General features: G+C 38.5%; 1 protein-coding gene across 4 annotated transcripts in view; it reads left to right on the top strand.

The window, feature by feature from the left end:
- The window catches only part of TOP2B (DNA topoisomerase II beta), a 52439-nt gene that overhangs the window by 6668 nt on the left and 28722 nt on the right, over window positions 1–17049 (top strand). For 3 of the 4 annotated variants that reach the window (XM_044449426.1, XM_044449425.1, XM_044449428.1), the window contains exons 2-13: window positions 3200–3370; window positions 3586–3676; window positions 4898–4961; window positions 8631–8776; window positions 9469–9566; window positions 10447–10659; window positions 10741–10914; window positions 13483–13584; window positions 13690–13827; window positions 16010–16148; window positions 16656–16813; window positions 16903–17028. In XM_044449426.1, the coding sequence (XP_044305361.1) occupies window positions 3200–3370; window positions 3586–3676; window positions 4898–4961; window positions 8631–8776; window positions 9469–9566; window positions 10447–10659; window positions 10741–10914; window positions 13483–13584; window positions 13690–13827; window positions 16010–16148; window positions 16656–16813; window positions 16903–17028 (1620 nt within the window). Of the gene's footprint in view, window positions 1–46; window positions 65–3199; window positions 3371–3585; window positions 3677–4897; window positions 4962–8630; window positions 8777–9468; window positions 9567–10446; window positions 10660–10740; window positions 10915–13482; window positions 13585–13689; window positions 13828–16009; window positions 16149–16655; window positions 16814–16902; window positions 17029–17049 lie in introns of those variants that run through there. The other variant, XM_044449427.1, reaches the window with a different exon arrangement.

The following is a 17049-nucleotide window of genomic DNA, read 5'->3' as shown; positions in this document are numbered from 1 at the left end:
TATGGAGGACTATAAAGGGAAGAGCTAGCACTACTTTGAATTAGGTTCCAGTTCTAAAAAAAAGGTGAATGCAGAAGTATTAATCCATTCCTGCAACTAATTTAGTTTGTGTGCCATCTTCAGGGATCACTGAGTCAAAAATCCTGTTGAGCAGAATACAGGCAGTCAGTTATATTTGGATATAACTGGTAAAAAGCTGCTTCCGCTGAACAAAAAGCTTGAAAAGCAGTTGTGTACATGTTCTAAGAACCTCTGTTCAATATTTTCGTTTTACAGATGGAGGTGAAATGTTGCAGTTATGCATGGAGTGGCTACATTTGTAGATCTTTCTGTTTTGTGTTTAATAGCTATGCATGAATGTTGAATGAAGTGTGCCATAAACTATATTATGAATAACAAATACAATTACATCACTATGGTGTAGCTGTAGCAGCTAGACAGCTAATAATAATTGTCAATGGATGGTTGTTCCCTAGATTTTTTTTTTGGTTGGGAGAAGGGAGGGGAGGGGATGAGAAACTTTACCTTGGTTGTACTAAGAGAAGAGTAACCAAAAAAAAACCCCACCAACAACAACATTCTAAGGCTGTGTTCACACATACTGCTATACCATGTTGTATGATACCTGTGTGGCATGGTATATTACCTTGGGGCCCTGGGTCAGACAAGTGTATGGTTTCCACCCTCCTAGGTCTTTCCTCCTAATGGTGCCTGGTATCCTATCAGCTCCTGAAGCTCAAAATTAATTCCAGTGTGCACTGCTCCTGCCTACATTGCCTGTCACTTGCTCATTGGCCCACACTCTCCCCAGAGTGCACCTCCACCTTTTTATTTGCCTGTGCTGTGCAGCAAAGCAATTGCTTACTCTCTAGAATAGCACTGCAAGAGCTCTCCCCACTGCTACCCTGCTCTGTGCCAATGTACAAGCACACTGTCTCTCCCTCCTCTGCAGCACATGTATGCACATTTCTCTGTGTGTAGGATTTGTACATGCTACCAAGTGCCCCCCTCCCCCACAGCCAGACACATGGAGACTATCAACATGGACAACTGTGCTGCTGGGCAGACTTTCCCTAGGGAGCATATGTGTGCATCTGCCTGGGAAAGTTTTCCAGCTGGCTGTTTGAACACTGTTAGAGTAGCGAACAAGGACTGTCAGGGACAAGATAGGAGTGGAAGCGAGGGTGAGAGGCAGAGCAGGAGACACAGGCTCCTTGGGATATTTGTCTTGTTGACAATGTCCTGTATGCTGGCCATGTGCTCCTCACATGTAAGGAAGCTTTCTTGAGAGGAGACCGGAGCGTCTGTGTGTAAAATGAGGGAAGTGTGCTAGCTGAGTACTTCTCCAGGACAGTGCAGCAACCATGCAGGAATGCCAGCCACTGCTGTCCCCATGGTCACTGCTGCTAGAGGCAGCACAGCATGATGTCCCACTGCTGCTGGAATTGTGAAGCTGCAGGTGGGTATTTGAAGGCAGTGTGCAAAAAAGAAGAAAGAAAAAGGGCAGAGCAGCCAATCAGAGTGCTGCTGGCTACAAGTCAGCAATTGCTAGACAGACCTGGACAGCAAGGAGTGCAGGCAGGAGCATCTGCTGCGACTGCACTTTGCACAAAACTCTATGGCCTGTGGTTTCTTGGTTCAAATGTAAAAACAAGCTGTACTCAAACATGGAAACCATAGAAAAAGCTGTTCTTTCTCAGGGTGGTTCCATTGAGAACAAATGTACCATGCTTCATCCTGGTTGCTGGAACCATGCCATGGTGGTTTGCACCCTAATTTTTTGTGAACACACCCTAATAGTGTCTTATTGGCACTGTCCAGTGGCATACAGCACTTGTGCACATTTGTTTTGTTAAATGTGGTCCCGAAGATACAGTACTAAAGATATTGTATATAATATAATCAGAATGTGATGATGTAAAGCATGAAAACCAATATATTTCAAGAGTGGAATATTATGAAAAATAGGCATATTGGTTCAAAATCCAGAATGTTTGTTCTTGTGATATGCTGTCAAGTCATCTTTAACTTAAAGTGACCCTATGACTGAAAGCCCTCCAAAATTTCTTGTCCATGACAATCTTGCTCAGCTTCAAGTCTGAGGTTTCCTTTATGGAATCAGTCCATCTCATATTTGGATTTCCTTTTCTTTTTCTGCTTTCAATTTTGCCTAGCATGATTGTCTTCTCAAGTGAGTTTTGCGCATCTCATGACATGTCCAAAGTATAACATCCTCAGTTTTGTAATTTTTGCTTCTAGGAAAAGCTCTGACTTGAGTAGAATTTTAAAAGATGATAAAACTCTGCCATCTAGTCTGGAAATTGTTCAGGTTCTATTTGCTTTTCAGAGTCCTCTATAAGTCAGTTTCAAAATTTTGGCAGTATCCCAGGTCTGGTAATGATGTATTTCTTGTAAAGCTGTTAGCTTATTTTATCTGTCCTGTTGTTAATCTATTTATTGATAGCTAGGGCAGAGGTTAGGATCCCAAAGTCCATGCATTTCATGGTTTTAGACTTGCATGTATTTATTTTCTTTGGGTTTGTTCATAAATAAAGCCAATCCACAGTTTAGTATTATTAGTATTTGAACCATCATATTAAAAAGCCTTGGATTTGAGTCTTCTCCATCTGTAATAATTTCATCCAGTAAATCATGATTTACTGCTTTGGATTCAACAGTGAACTAGTTTTGCTGGGATGCTACAGAAAAAGGAATGCATGAACTCCTTAAGATGCATACAGTGACATAGTGCCAAACTGTCTGTGGTTTGGTGATATCTTTGAACCAGGTCTTTATGACAGCCCTCTTCTGAAACTGCAAGGGTTTAAAGGCTTGTTGTATGGCATGGAAAAAAATCTTTTTTTAAAAAGTGGATCTTGATTGGATTCTGTAATTTTGTGGTATTACCAATAGATAGGGCAATAGGTGAAATATCAATTTCCAGATCATAAAAGTCTCATATTAAACCCAGCGGTACTGGGATATGTCAACTCCACATGAAAAGGGTTCCACTTAGGTTTGTGTTATTTAAAAAAAAAAAAAAGAAAACAAATTACGCTGTCATTTTCAAAAAATTTGACAAGGCAGAACCAGAAAGCTGTATTCCCCCCCCCCAATGGTTTCTTATAGTTATAGAAACTTTTATGTACAGTGGAATGAATCCAAATACTTTCATTATCATTTCATTTTTCTCTTTTAGACACTCTTTGATAATCAGAACAATGCTTCAAAAAAAGAAGAACCTGAACACGTGAATAAGAATGAGTCAAAGAAGATGTCGGTTGAAAGAGTATATCAGAAAAAAACTCAACTTGAGCATATTCTTCTCCGTCCTGACACATACATTGGCTCAGTGGAACCTTTAACTCAGGTAATTTCTATTTTTCTCATTATTAAATGGACATGTATCTGGTGTTGTCAGTGAAAATATTAAGCAATGTTTGTGTTTGTTTATTCCCAGATGTATCTGCATAAGGAAATGGCATACAGTTCAGGGGATTCAAAATAAATATGTTCATTGAAACTTTGAGATAATACCAATTATGTCCTTACAATCCAGTAAACTTTTATTTTCTTTACATACAGCTGATGTGGGTGTTTGATGAAGATATAGGAATGAATTGTAGAGAGGTCACCTTTGTTCCTGGTTTATACAAGATCTTTGATGAAATTCTTGGTAAGTGTGTATACAGGGGTGATACTCTGAAGGGTCTTAGCATTTACAGAGTGCTTAGAAATGGAATAAAGTGGATATATACTGGATTGGCATAAGCATAAACTTACCCAATCATCCAATCATTAATCATAATAAATAGTTGGAACTAGACTGTGGTATTCAATGTTAGTTCTTTCCAGTATGATGTGTTCACATATAAATTCCCTCCTTTCAAACCTAATTAACACTGTGGTTTGGTGTTCTATCTGCACCAGTGTTAACGTGGTTAATTCCAGCCTGTGAGTGTTTCTAATCCAGTATTTGCACAGTTTCAAATGTTAAGAGTTGAGGGATATGCAGAACACATAATTCCACAGTCTGTTCCTGATCCCTTAGTCATAGTTAATAGCAAATTACAGCAATACCAATCCCCAGAATTTTGTCCTAGATGTAAGCAGTGAAGGTTAGATCTAAGACAGAATTTTACATTGGGTTGATTTGCGCAGTCATACAACTCACTGTGGTTTATTAAAGCAAAGATGTGTCATGGATGGCTGTTTTGAATATTTAAGCAGTGGTTGTGGCTTGTTGTATCTTCTAAACCTGGGAAGTTATGTGGGTTATGTGAAGGTTGTAGAGAGTAAAAATTGCACTCTGAATTGTAGGTGGATTAGGATTTCCTTCTTAAGATAGATTTAAAGAGCATGATTTCATTTATGTAGTTTGAAAATCCTACTTTGTTGTCCTAAAAATATGATATTGTTGAGACTAATAGATAAGAGGTCCATGTTTGTGGGGAAGTGAGGTAAAATTGAGAAAATGTTTTAATTTAATAAATTTTTGAAATGATTTATAGGAGGGATTTTGTTTTTAATTTGCATTTTGACTGGACTTCTCAATGCAGAATACAACTTGGAAATGCACAATACAGCCTAACATAATAAAACAACAATTAAAAGAATAAAGTGTCAAATTTAAAACCAATGGTTTTAAATACCATTGGTCTTGCATTATTTGGAAAGTAAAATAATGGTATAAAAATACACCTAAAAAGAATAACTGCTTAAAAGGGTCATACACCTAGATCTGTTGTACTACATCAAAACGATGTTCCTAGGACTTATAGGGGGCCTGTTGGAAAAACTTATTTAGTAGTGTTCATCATCTTAATAAATCATGAAACCAAGAATATTTAGTAGATGAAATAGTTACTACCATTAAGACATGTCAATTTATTTTTAGTAAATGCAGCTGACAATAAACAGAGGGATAAGAATATGACCTGTATTAAAATATCGATTGATCCGTAAGTAATCTCTTTGCTGATTTATTTATTTGTAGCCTACTTGAGAAATGGGAATGCAGTATCCTGCAATACAGTATATTTAATTAATGCCTTCCAGAATCCACAGTCATTATTTACATCTCCCGAGTGGGGAGATGGCCATGATCGCAGTTGCTTTTGTGCAGGGAAGGCATGCGTAATCAGAGGCACGCTCCTACAGAAAAGACAGGTGCAATCTCAGCCATCTCCCCCCCTCAAACCAGCACGATCGCGGCCATCTCCCCACCCCAACCCTGGGTGGGGAGATGGCCACGATTGTGCTGGGGGTGGGAGGGAGATGTCTGAGATCGTGCCCATCTCTCCCTCCCCCAGCGCGCCGTTTGCGCCCGTCTCTTCCTCCCCCAGTGCACTTGCGATCATGCCCAAGACTCCTCCCCACCCCCCAGTGCACGGGGATGATGGGCTCCTGCAGGGATGACAGGCACGATCTCGGTCGTGCTGGGGGGGGGGCGGGGAGATGGCTGCGCTTGTGCTTGGGGGGGGTGGGGGTAGATGGCCGCGATCTTTGTTGTTGTCACTTTGCTTCACATTTTTCTGATTTAAAAAATGGTTACAGAACGGTTTAACCTTATTTACATTGAACCTTATGGGGAAATTTAGCTTGGCCCATGACCAATTTGGGTCATGTCCAGAGTCCTGAAATGGATTAAACTCATGAGCCAAGGTACCACTGTACTTGTTTGAGAGAGTTGGTTGTACAAATGGGACAAATAGCTGTTGATGAAGTACATTGAATTAGAATTTGAAAGCTGTTGTGGGGCAGAAATAAAACAGGAAACTTAACAAATATGGAAAAGGGAGAAAAAATTAAGTTCATGCAGTGATAATGTTGGAGATGATTTTTGCTTTAGTCACTATGGTTTAACCTGTTGCAGTTCCAGGAGTCTAAAATTTGAAGCACTTAGAAAAAGATGTGTTGATCTCTATAGCTATGCTCTCTTGCAGCCCAAGTGAGAGTGGATAGAATTAGTCTTAAAATAGCCTAATCTACCTTCTCTTTTGGGTCAGTCTCCTGTGCTTTGAAAAGTTGTGTGACAGGTGGATATTCAACAGAAGAATGTTTTCCTGGCATAGATATTAGTGATAGGAAACTTTCTGCCTGCATCAAAGGCAGGAGAGAGCATCGATAGTAACCCTACCTGCACCATGTGGACATAGGCACATAGAAAGCATAACTGTATCACATGAAGCTATTTGCTACATGACCTTTCTTTAGAATAGGCTACTTATTATCAAGGAGCCCAACAATGATTTTGTTAGATTTGTGAATGAAGATGACTTTGAGAAAAGTGAAGAATGCATGTGATCTTACCTAAACAATCAAGAACTTTAAAACTTGATCTCAGTGTGAAAGATGAATATGTATTGCTCCTAAATTAACCTCCTTTTTCTGACCATTCCATTCAGTACCTAATACTCAGAATTACATCAGATGGCAGAAAGACTAGTGCTTGGAGACCAGGCAATTTGGACAATTTGTGGCTGGCTTTGCAAGTCTGTCCAACCTAAGCCAAAACTTGATTGTCATGGTCCATCTTTCTTACTGGCTTGATGGAGACATGCATCTCCACCCAAGAGATGAGGAAGGCAGCCTACCTTTCCTGCAGAAAGGAGGGTAGAAAGTGTGTGGGCTTACTGTTTCACTATTGCTCAGCAAACAAACTGTGATCAATTAGTACATGGAGCCCTCCTGTCATGGCCTATTGTGGCAAAGACAGGTGTGAACCTTGTGCTTTATGTCTGCTAGATATACTGCTCAGAACAGTGATCCTCTTCCATTGGGAAGGTATATTATTTGTCTCTCTTGACAGATGATATCATGGCAAGTGTGGCACTCATTAGTGGAGTCTGGTGGAAATCTTTATAAAAGATCTCTATCAGGAATGCATCCAAAACCATTGCCCTAGTATATCTTGAATGTAGGAAACTGACTTAAACTCAGCTAGAGCATTATTTCATTTAGCTCAGTAATGTTCTATTAAGTGGCAGTGATTCTCCAGGACAAGAATCTTTTCCAGATCTCCCTGGATATACCAAGGATTGAACCAGAGATGTTTATTATGCAAAACAGGCACACTACTAGTCAGCTACCATTCTTCATTCCTATCTTCTAAGGGTGTGATGGCCCAGGTTCTGCTTTGGAAAGAGCTATGAGTTAGATTGAGCTGCTTCAGAGGCCACCTGCTCTCAGTCAACTCAAAACCTTGCATTGGAAAATTTGAAACTTCATGTATGTCCCCCATTGAGTAGAATGGGGAAATCAGCAAACACATTTACATTTTATTGAGTTTGTTGAAATTTTCAGGCATAGTAACCCCATCTATGAGGATGAAACCTGCCAAAGTTGAGACAGACAGATAGAGATTTTGTGCAGGTAGCCTTAAATGTAGGTTTTTTTTGAAAGGGAAGCTGTCTCAACTTTTTTTCATATATGGAGTGGTTGGGAGAAAATGAATCAGTTTGAGCACTGTTTGTGTCTCTTTCCCCTCTGAGGCACCCTCAAAGATATGGAAGGAGTCAGGTTCCATTTGGACAAATTCAGAGGTTACCTGTTTTGCTTCAGGCAAGTTCTGGATTTCTCTGAAGTGGCTTGATTTGGTTCAGAATTCATTTGGAGCAAAGTCACACCCCTCATGTATTACATTGTTTGATGAAGTTGACCTGCATGTTGATGACTTCAAGGTAGTAGTCTGAACTGTCCCTTTCACTTTCATGCTTATCGCCTACTGTTATTAATGAACATTAGTTAACTCTTCACTACTGTGATGCTACATGAGAGAACTTACCATGTTACTTGCACATCCCTTACCTTGTCGGTATTCAGCTGGTCCATATAGCAGTATGTTAATGTACATTAAGGAGTATTCTGAAGAACATTTACAAACTTTGGATTAATTTTGTATGAACTTAATTTCCATCAGAGAAAGATCTATATTTTAGAACAAGGGAGGGCAATTTGTGATTCTCCAGATGTTTTGGCCTACAGTTCCCATGAGCTCTCACCATTGGCTATGCTGGCTAGGGCTGTTGTGAGTTATAGGCCCAGACTTCTGGAGAACCCGCAACTGGGGGATGTTGAAGTGGATTTTTTTAAAAGAAGGGAGCAGGACTGTTTCTAACTGATTTTTTTTTAAAGATGTGCTGGAGGCTCTATGAAGAAAAGAAAGTTATGGTCCTTACACTGGCCAGGCTGCCTATGCTTTATACTCATGTTTTTCAGACTTTCTGCTTTCGGGGAGCTCTCTCGTTACTGATTTGTCTACCTCAGAACTCCAGTGCAATATAGAGTGTTCATGCATTTAGTTAATGTGGGACACTGCTAAGAGCTGTGGGTCTTGCCACGTAAATGCATGAAATGAGAATATGCCCTAGGTTATACCCAATACTTCCCTGTTCCAAGGCATACACAGGAAGATGGATAGTGCTGAGTTTTTTGTTCAACATTATTGGTTATCTTGGGATGAATCCTGATGAGCTCTGGAGGAATCCCAAGGTTCCCTGGACTTACCATCCTGTCCTATCCACTAATGTGTGGTAGACTGATATTTTTGGTTTATATTGTTGATATCTGCTTGAAAACTCATTGTAGTTTTTATTTTTGCACAACATATTTATTATTTACATTTCCAGTGAATCAAATATTATAAGTATTTGGAATAATGGAAAAGGTATTCCAGTTGTGGAACACAAGGTGGAAAAGATGTATGTTCCTGCCTTAATCTTTGGACAGCTGTTAACTTCCAGCAATTATGATGATGATGAGAAAAAAGTTACAGGTAGCATAACTTAATAAATATTTCCTTTAGGACAAATTATAGAATTGCTTCTATCTAGAAATGGTGGTTTTGTGATATTGATGTCTTGTTTAATGAAGTGGAAGTATCTTGGTGGGTACTCAAGTTTATGCAAAATTTAACAGGTTACCTAGAAGCAGCAAATACCTGAATGAATTCCTAGTCCAAGGCCGGGTAAAACATGGTTCATGCATGCAGCCTGCCATGCCATTTCTTCAGTTCCCCACTCTCCACCATCCCTGAATTCCCAGCAGAATTGGTCTCCAAACCAACAGCTATTTTCTAGCAGAACTGGGAAAGAGAAACAGGGTACATGGCAATGGTACTTTTTGTATACTCTGAATCTCTGCAGAATACATTTTCCAACAGCTAGGCAAACAGCTGTATGGTGGGGCTATTAGAAACTTCTCTGTGTCCCTCATGCCTTGTCTCCCAGCAGAATTGCTGGAATTTTGGTAATAGTCATGTTGGCTGGCAGCACAGGAACGGAGTCTCCCCCACATAGTTTGGGGAGGCCCAGTGCACCCTCAAAGCCCAATGTTTGCCTATCCTGTTTTAGACCTTTGTTAATTTATATGTATATTCCTTGGAATCCTTTGTTAACAGTTGATGTAATCAGAAAGTTTTCAGAAAGTGTGATAACATTTTGAAATAGAATTGTCTATTTTGTTCAGGTGGTCGTAATGGCTATGGTGCAAAACTCTGTAATATATTCAGTACAAAGTTTACAGTTGAAACTGCTTGCAAGGAATACAAACACAGTTTTAAACAGGTATGCCCACTTACATTTGATTTCTTGTATCTATTTTATTTGATTGAGAAAAGGACCTTTAAAAGATTTATTATGGGAAAATATATCAATTTGTAATTATTTTGAAGACACCAATCGATGAAATAACTTGTTTGGTACATTTGCAGCTTAAGGATATTTCTCTTGTTTTTAAAAGTACAGCCATATAACCATATAACTCTATGTGATTCTCCTTAATTGTCTTAATCCTAGTGGAGAACTAACACAAATTGCTTTCCTGGAGAATCCTGAGTCAACTTATTCAGTGCATTCAGTTTCTGGTCAGTGTGCATGCAAATTGATCTGTCTTCTCACACAGAGGTGGTCACCCTGGTTTAGTTCTGAAGCACTTTGGCAGGGAAATGTTTGGAATCTTCACTGCTGTTGTATCATATCTTTTGGGATGAATAAAGATGATCATTTCCAGCCATGTTAATACAGCATCTGTCATAGACTTTATTTTTACTGCTAAACACTGCTGTCATAATTGTGCTGCAGCATCAGTTCTTCTGTACTGCTTAATGTGTAATGTTTAAAATTTCTGTGTAACACTAGCAGAAAAATAGAAGGGTTGACATTTCACTAGTGTTTGTAAACATTGCTGGTAGTTAGCACAGTATCAGAAGCAGCACCTAGTAATGATACTAAATTATCACAGTATAGTTATCGTGTTGGAGAGATGTTGATTGTATCTTTGAGAGAATAATGCAAAAATGTTGAAAAGTATAAAATTCATATTAGCTGAAAGCTGAAACAAAGAACTGAGTTGTTCACACTTTTTTAAAAAAAGGTAGAAAAAATTCTACTGACATGTATCTTCTTTCTTTCCTTCCCTCTCCCCCAACCTGCCTTTTAAATGAAGACTTGGATGAACAATATGATGAAGACTACTGATTCCAAGATTAAACATTTTGAAGGAGATGACTATACATGTGTGACATTCCAACCAGATCTTGCAAAATTTAAGATGGAAAAACTTGACAAAGATATTGTGGCCCTTATGACAAGAAGAGCTTATGATTTAGCAGGAGCATGCAAAGGGGTTAAAGTTTTGCTTAATGGAAAGAAGTTACCTGTAAGAAGCTTAGTAAAATATTTATGCAATTGAATTTGTATGTTTTAAAAAGAGTAAGTGATTGTTTTTGTTAAATCATAGGTGAATGGCTTTCGTAGTTATGTTGATCTTTATGTTAAAGACAAGTTGGATGAAACTGGAGTTGCTCTGAAAGTTATCCATGAACTTGCAAATGAACGCTGGGATGTGTGTCTCACTTTAAGTGAGAAAGGATTCCAACAAATTAGCTTCGTGAACAGTATTGCTACCACAAAGGTGAATTGCTTTACTTACTTTGGAGTGAGTGAAATGGTAAACAGGTGGATTTAGGCTATTCTTGACTTTCGTATTTATACATAAGTGTATCTTCTGTTAGAAAAGCTGACTGTGCCAATCTGGACTGTGGTCAAGAAAGCTGTACTATTTGTTTTTATTAGCACCATTTGAAACTTTTCAATCTGTTTGCTTTGACCAGGGTTCAAAAATTGGGAAGGGATGACAGCTACAGAGAAAATTCTCAGTATGCAGGGCTTCAATGTCATGTGTATACTCCAATAATTTGCTTGGATATGGAATGTCTTTAACTTTCTTAATATCTCCTTTCTCAGTATGTAACTCTACTAAGAGGAATTTTATTCCAGCCCTATTAATTAACCTCTCCCTCAATATTGTGCCCAAGCTATAAGGATCCTTTATATAAAGGTCCTGAAGATGAGACTCTGATATTCAAACAGTCTATGATGCTGGTTAACAGTGAACAAAATAGAATTTTTATTTGTAAAAGAAGCATATTGGCTTCAAGTTATCCAGTAACTTATTTCCTTAGAGAGTAGAACAATGTATAACAACTTCTGACTGAGATATATCACTCTTTCCCTTCACAAATATTAATGCAAGAAAGTAGGTGAGGCATGGTGGTTGTTTGTGTACTCCTTATTTTAAAGTTTTTATCACATTCTGTCCTTGCAGCCTTTCCAGCACTTTGTGCTTCTCGGAAAGCTTTCCAGAGGACATAATCAGGATTTCCTTCCACGGGGCTTTCCATTTCCTGAGACCTGAGCCAGGCATTTTTTATTTTGTTTTCTTGTTAAATGACCTTTGAAGAACAACAGCAACAACAAGTCCTCACTTAGCTTTCAGGTATTCAGCAGGTGGCAACAGCATTGTAAAGCTCACAGGAGGACATAAACAGGACTGCCTGTTGCTTTCCAGGAAGCACAAGCAACTGGAGAGACTGCAATGACTGAACAGGATGCTAGTTGTAAAGAAAGAGAGCAGATGCAGCTCTCAGTTACCTCCTTATAGTTAAGTAAGCCTTGAATGTACAATGACAGATTTCTCCAAAATACTAAAAAATCCCAATGAAACAGGCAAAAACAACTGCTTCTTTCATAGGGAAACAAAGAGGTGAAAGGGAAGCTTGTATTTTCAGACAACAGTAGTTTATATATTGACTGTTAGCAACTCAGAGCTTTCTCTTATAAGGCAGCATGCAAAGAATAATAATAATGCATTTTAAAGTGTATCACTCTTGGTCACAGGTGTCATAGAATAGTAGAGTAGGAAGGTGCCATGAAGTCCAGCCTTCTGCTGTTCCACTCCCTTGGGTTTTATAATTATACTAATTATATATTATTATAATTATAAAATTATAATTAATTTAGACTTGAATGTCTTTATCTATGATTGTTGCACTGAAGAAAGGAGAGTGACTGTCATTTCTTTGGTATATAGTCAAAAAGTGTTAATCCTTTTGAAGGCCCCAGCTATTGCGGTTAAAACGTCTGGAGTTGTGAGCAAGGAATGTTATGCCAAACTTTGCAGGTGGTTGGTGTGTACTGCCTAATTGGGCACCTTCCACTGACTGGTACAATTTGCTATCAGTGTTGACATTTTCTATGTCACTTGCATTTGGGACCAAAATTATCCCAGAATACATGTTAGCATTATTTATGGAAAAATGATAGCTTTCAAGAAGAAAACAATTTTGTTGGCTTACAGGTAAGTTTTTAACAAAGTAGAAATGCTTTAAATTTTCAGGCTGATTTTTTAAAATAAACCTTGAAAAGATAAACTGTAAACATAAAATGAGTAGAATATGATCTGGATTATTAATCAGTAGACATGATAAGTATCTAGCATGGTTAAATAGCATTTAGTGGAATCATCGTGTCCCCTAGCATATTATGTGTATAGTTTCTCAGTTGTTTGAAAAATTCTACCAGGAGTAAAATTGACATTTTATGTTAAAACTAAAAAAGACTCTTTAAAACATTGATTTTTCACTAAATGAAGGAGGGTGCCTCCTGAAATATCACATGTTAATCCATAGTTTGACAAGGTTGACTACCTGGAATTTTGGCACTTTCAAGTTCCTTCAAGGTGTGATTGATTCCATATGTTGATTAAGGATTAAAGTATCCTAAATTTTCTCCCTACAGATTATGTTACTTCAATTGTATAGCACAATATCTATTGTCTCATCTTTTTTAGCCTCTCTACCAGAATATATGCTGGGTTTATAGATTATTGTCTTTAACTGTGTCAGTAATATGTATTGCGTACCATATTCCAATATACATTCCAAGCATCTACTGTAGATATGAGTACTGTGTGGTTTATTGGATTTTCAGATATTAAAAATGTTCATGCATACATATGGGAATATGCAGATATGCACACACAGATTCATGCACTCCTTAGTAGTTTATAGTAAGAAAGAGCAAATGTTTCTGATGAGGATCTTGGTATTAAAAATATTAATTGCCTGAGAGTAGTCAGGTATCTTTTTGGTTGCTGAGGTTGTTATTTCTTCAATAACTTCTGTTACTTTTTCACCTTAAGGGTGGTAGGCACGTTGATTATGTTGTTGATCAAATTGTTGGAAAATTGATAGAGGTGGTGAAGAAAAAGAACAAAGCTGGAGTTTCAGTGAAACCATTCCAGGCAAGTTGATCCTCACAATTAAAAGTATTTCCAGAGAAGAATATTACTTTGTCGTTTCAGTATCTTTAATTCCGTTTTTGCTTGGGATTTGTTTTTTTGAAACAGGTAAAGAACCACATATGGGTTTTTATTAATTGCCTCATTGAAAACCCAAGTTTTGATTCTCAAACAAAAGAGAACATGACACTCCAGCCTAAAAGCTTTGGATCCAAGTGTCAATTATCAGAAAAGTTTTTCAAAGCAGTAAGTACTGCATATTTCTTTTACAACTGTATGCATTTATGAAAAGTACAGAAAACATTCATTTGATTATACTGTTGTACAATGTACTAAATGGCAGATTTCTGAATGTAATGGTGCTGCTACGTAATGCTAGGTCAGTTCATGATAAAACAGCAACCATTCATGATTGAAACAGTAAATGAGGGGCTGACTTGATGTTAATAACTAAGACTTGATTGCATTAACTGGGTGAAGCTGAGCATTTCTAGCTTTGTCCCCTTTGGTATATACTTCAGTACCAAACCAGGTTGTGGGGTCAATGATGCTGTCATCTTTAAAGAATTTAATTTTCATCACAGACCAATCCACTTGTTTGTGCCTCTTGTTGGTCAGAGAAGTAGGTAAGGTATTCTAATGTTGCACTGACTGCTCCCTTAGTCTTCCTACTTAGTTACTCTCAGACTTGGTGTTGTAAAGCCCATGCAATTGTCCCAAAGGATTTTAATATGGGGCTGATATGGAGAGACCAGCTCAGGACTGCTGTGACAACCATTGGACTGTTTCACAACATCAGTGGTTCAATGCATTATGCAACCATATTCTCTACCACATGGGAGGTTAATAATCTGAAACTGGTCTGGAGAGGTTCTGTAATCCAGTTGTCATGACAAGGCCAGTCTCTGTTGAATTTTAGACTGGCAGTGTCCCTCTAGCATCCATGGACTTTCTCTTGTGCTTGGCCTGGTTCTGTGCTGAGCCAAGAGGAAGTCGACAATGCTTGTAGATCTCTGGTTGTGCAATCAGCACCTTTCACAGCAGCTGCAGGACGCAAAAGGGGATGATGCAAATGGGCACACCAGCTACTATTCCCAGGAACCAACCTTCTTCCCCACCCAGTGCTGTCAGTAGCAGTGTGAAAGAGGGATGCTGCTTGTGCAGTACATGGGGCTCAGTTCCTGGCAAGCATCCCATGTACGCAGGGGTTCCTAGTTATTAGGAAGTAGGGCTCTTGTCTGCTGCAAAGTGGACTGGAGTGTGGGGAGCTGAGCTCAGAGAATCATGGGTTCCCACCCCCAAACAGATTCTTTGCACATTCCTATTGCTAAACTGAAAATACAGTGGTACCTTGGCTCCCAAACTTAATCCGTTCCAGGACCTGGTCATGACCCAAATTGGTCATGAGCCAGGTCAAATTTCCCCATAAGGTACAATGTAAATAAGGTTAATCCAATCTGTAACCATTTTTTTAACCCCAAAAAGTCAACGCAAAGTGACAACAACAAAGATTGCGGCCATCCCCCCCCCCCCCCCAGCACAACCGTGATCGCGCCCGTCATCCCTGCACGAGTACAGCCTTGATCGCAGCCATAGATGGGTGATTGTGGGCGCACTCGGTGGGGGAGATGGGCGCGCTCAGGGGCACGTTCAAGGGGAGACGGGTGTGCTCACGGGCGCGCTTGGCGGGGAGACGGGCGTGATCGTGATTGTCACCTGATGCAGAGTTCACGACCTGAGTCAATTTTTTTCAGAAATTTCCGTTCGCGACCTGATTTGGTCATGAACTGAGGTGTTCGTGAGCCGAGTTACCACTGTACTTATTGAGCGAGGAATACTGTCTCCACGGTGAAGCTTGATAATGGCAGCATGCTTTTCCTTGGCAGTGACTGGGAAACTGGTCAAGTTTAAGGGCCAGGTTCAGATGTGCAAATAAATGGAGACTTTACTCAAGAAAACTTGTAGCTGTGATTATTCCCAAAAGTGCTTTTATCAGAGATTGACCAGTGGGAGAGGAAAATATGTTCTCAACAAACACATGCCACTTTGTTTTTGTTTACTAATTTTGTACCACAATAATTTTTTTGCAGCTTCCCTGTATTGAATATTTTATGTATATCAAATAGAAGCCAAGTTATATCTGTTTTAATTCCCACTTGTAAAGCAGCAGAGATAAGCAAAGGAGGATGAATACTTCTGCAAGGCACTGTGTGTTTGTATGTATGTTTAATTGAACTAATTTGAAGTTTTATTCTGGAGTAAAAGTGTACATACAGCATACATACATGTACTTACAGAGTATGTACACTCTTGAATATGCGTGACACTGCTTTCTCCACAGGAAATAATGGGTTCTGATGTTTGTGTTACATTATCAAAATTAATCCTTTTGGTATTTATAAGCATGACTGATCTTTGATTTTTATAGGCTTCTAACTGTGGTATTGTAGAAAGTATCCTGAACTGGGTGAAATTCAAGGCACAGACACAATTGAACAAAAAATGTTCATCAGTGAAACATAGCAAAATTAAGGGCATTCCAAAACTTGATGATGCTAATGATGCTGGTAAGAATGAACTATCTTCTAGCATGGTTCATCTTATAAAGTCACTTTATTGTATTTTTTGTCAGGTATCTATTAAATTCCTATAAAATTTATACGTGTTTTAACATTTTTGGCTGTTTTCTGATATGTGAAAATGTGTATTTTTGCAGTGTTACTTGCTTCACAATGTGCACACGGTTATGTTAAAACTAGTCTCCTTATTGGATCACAATTTGTTACCATTGGCAATTAAAAGCTAAACAAATTAAAAACAATGCCATTTCTTAGGTAAATATTTAAAATAAGCAAATAATATTAGATATTCATCATTGCCTTTTTACTTAGCAGACTTATTTTTAAAATATGCCCAGAGATCCTTTTGGCTATTGGACAATATGCAAGTGTAATAAATAAAATAATAAAATAAGAATGTGTCATGCTTAATATTGTTTCAGTTTAGTTTGGTTGGAGATTGCACCATCTTGATTTCTTCATCTCTCTTTGCTCCCCTTCCTGACATCTTTGCAGGTGGCAAACATTCCTTGGATTGTACATTGATTTTAACTGAGGGTGATTCAGCCAAATCTTTAGCTGTCTCTGGCTTAGGTGTCATTGGAAGAGACAGATATGGGGTGTTTCCACTTAGGGGTAAAATTCTCAATGTTCGGGAGGCATCTCACAAGCAGGTAAGAAAATGTCATGTAAGAAGATAGTTGATGTTTAGAAAACGTGTGTACTCAGTTGTTGCTTCTATTCATTTGTCTTTTTTCTGCAGATTATGGAAAATGCAGAAATTAACAACATCATAAAAATAGTCGGGCTACAATACAAGAAAAGTTATGAAGATCCAGAGTCTCTGAAAACATTAAGATATGGCAAAATTATGATCATGACTGATCAGGTCAGTTTAAGATCAATGATA

This window comes from Varanus komodoensis, unplaced genomic scaffold (genome assembly GCF_004798865.1).
Source record: "Varanus komodoensis strain SLA01 unplaced genomic scaffold, ASM479886v1 scaffold58, whole genome shotgun sequence".
In the NCBI taxonomy this organism is placed as follows: domain Eukaryota; kingdom Metazoa; phylum Chordata; class Lepidosauria; order Squamata; family Varanidae; genus Varanus; species Varanus komodoensis.
Note: the sequence above shows the minus strand (reverse complement) of the source record. Positions and strands in the feature narration are given on the sequence as shown.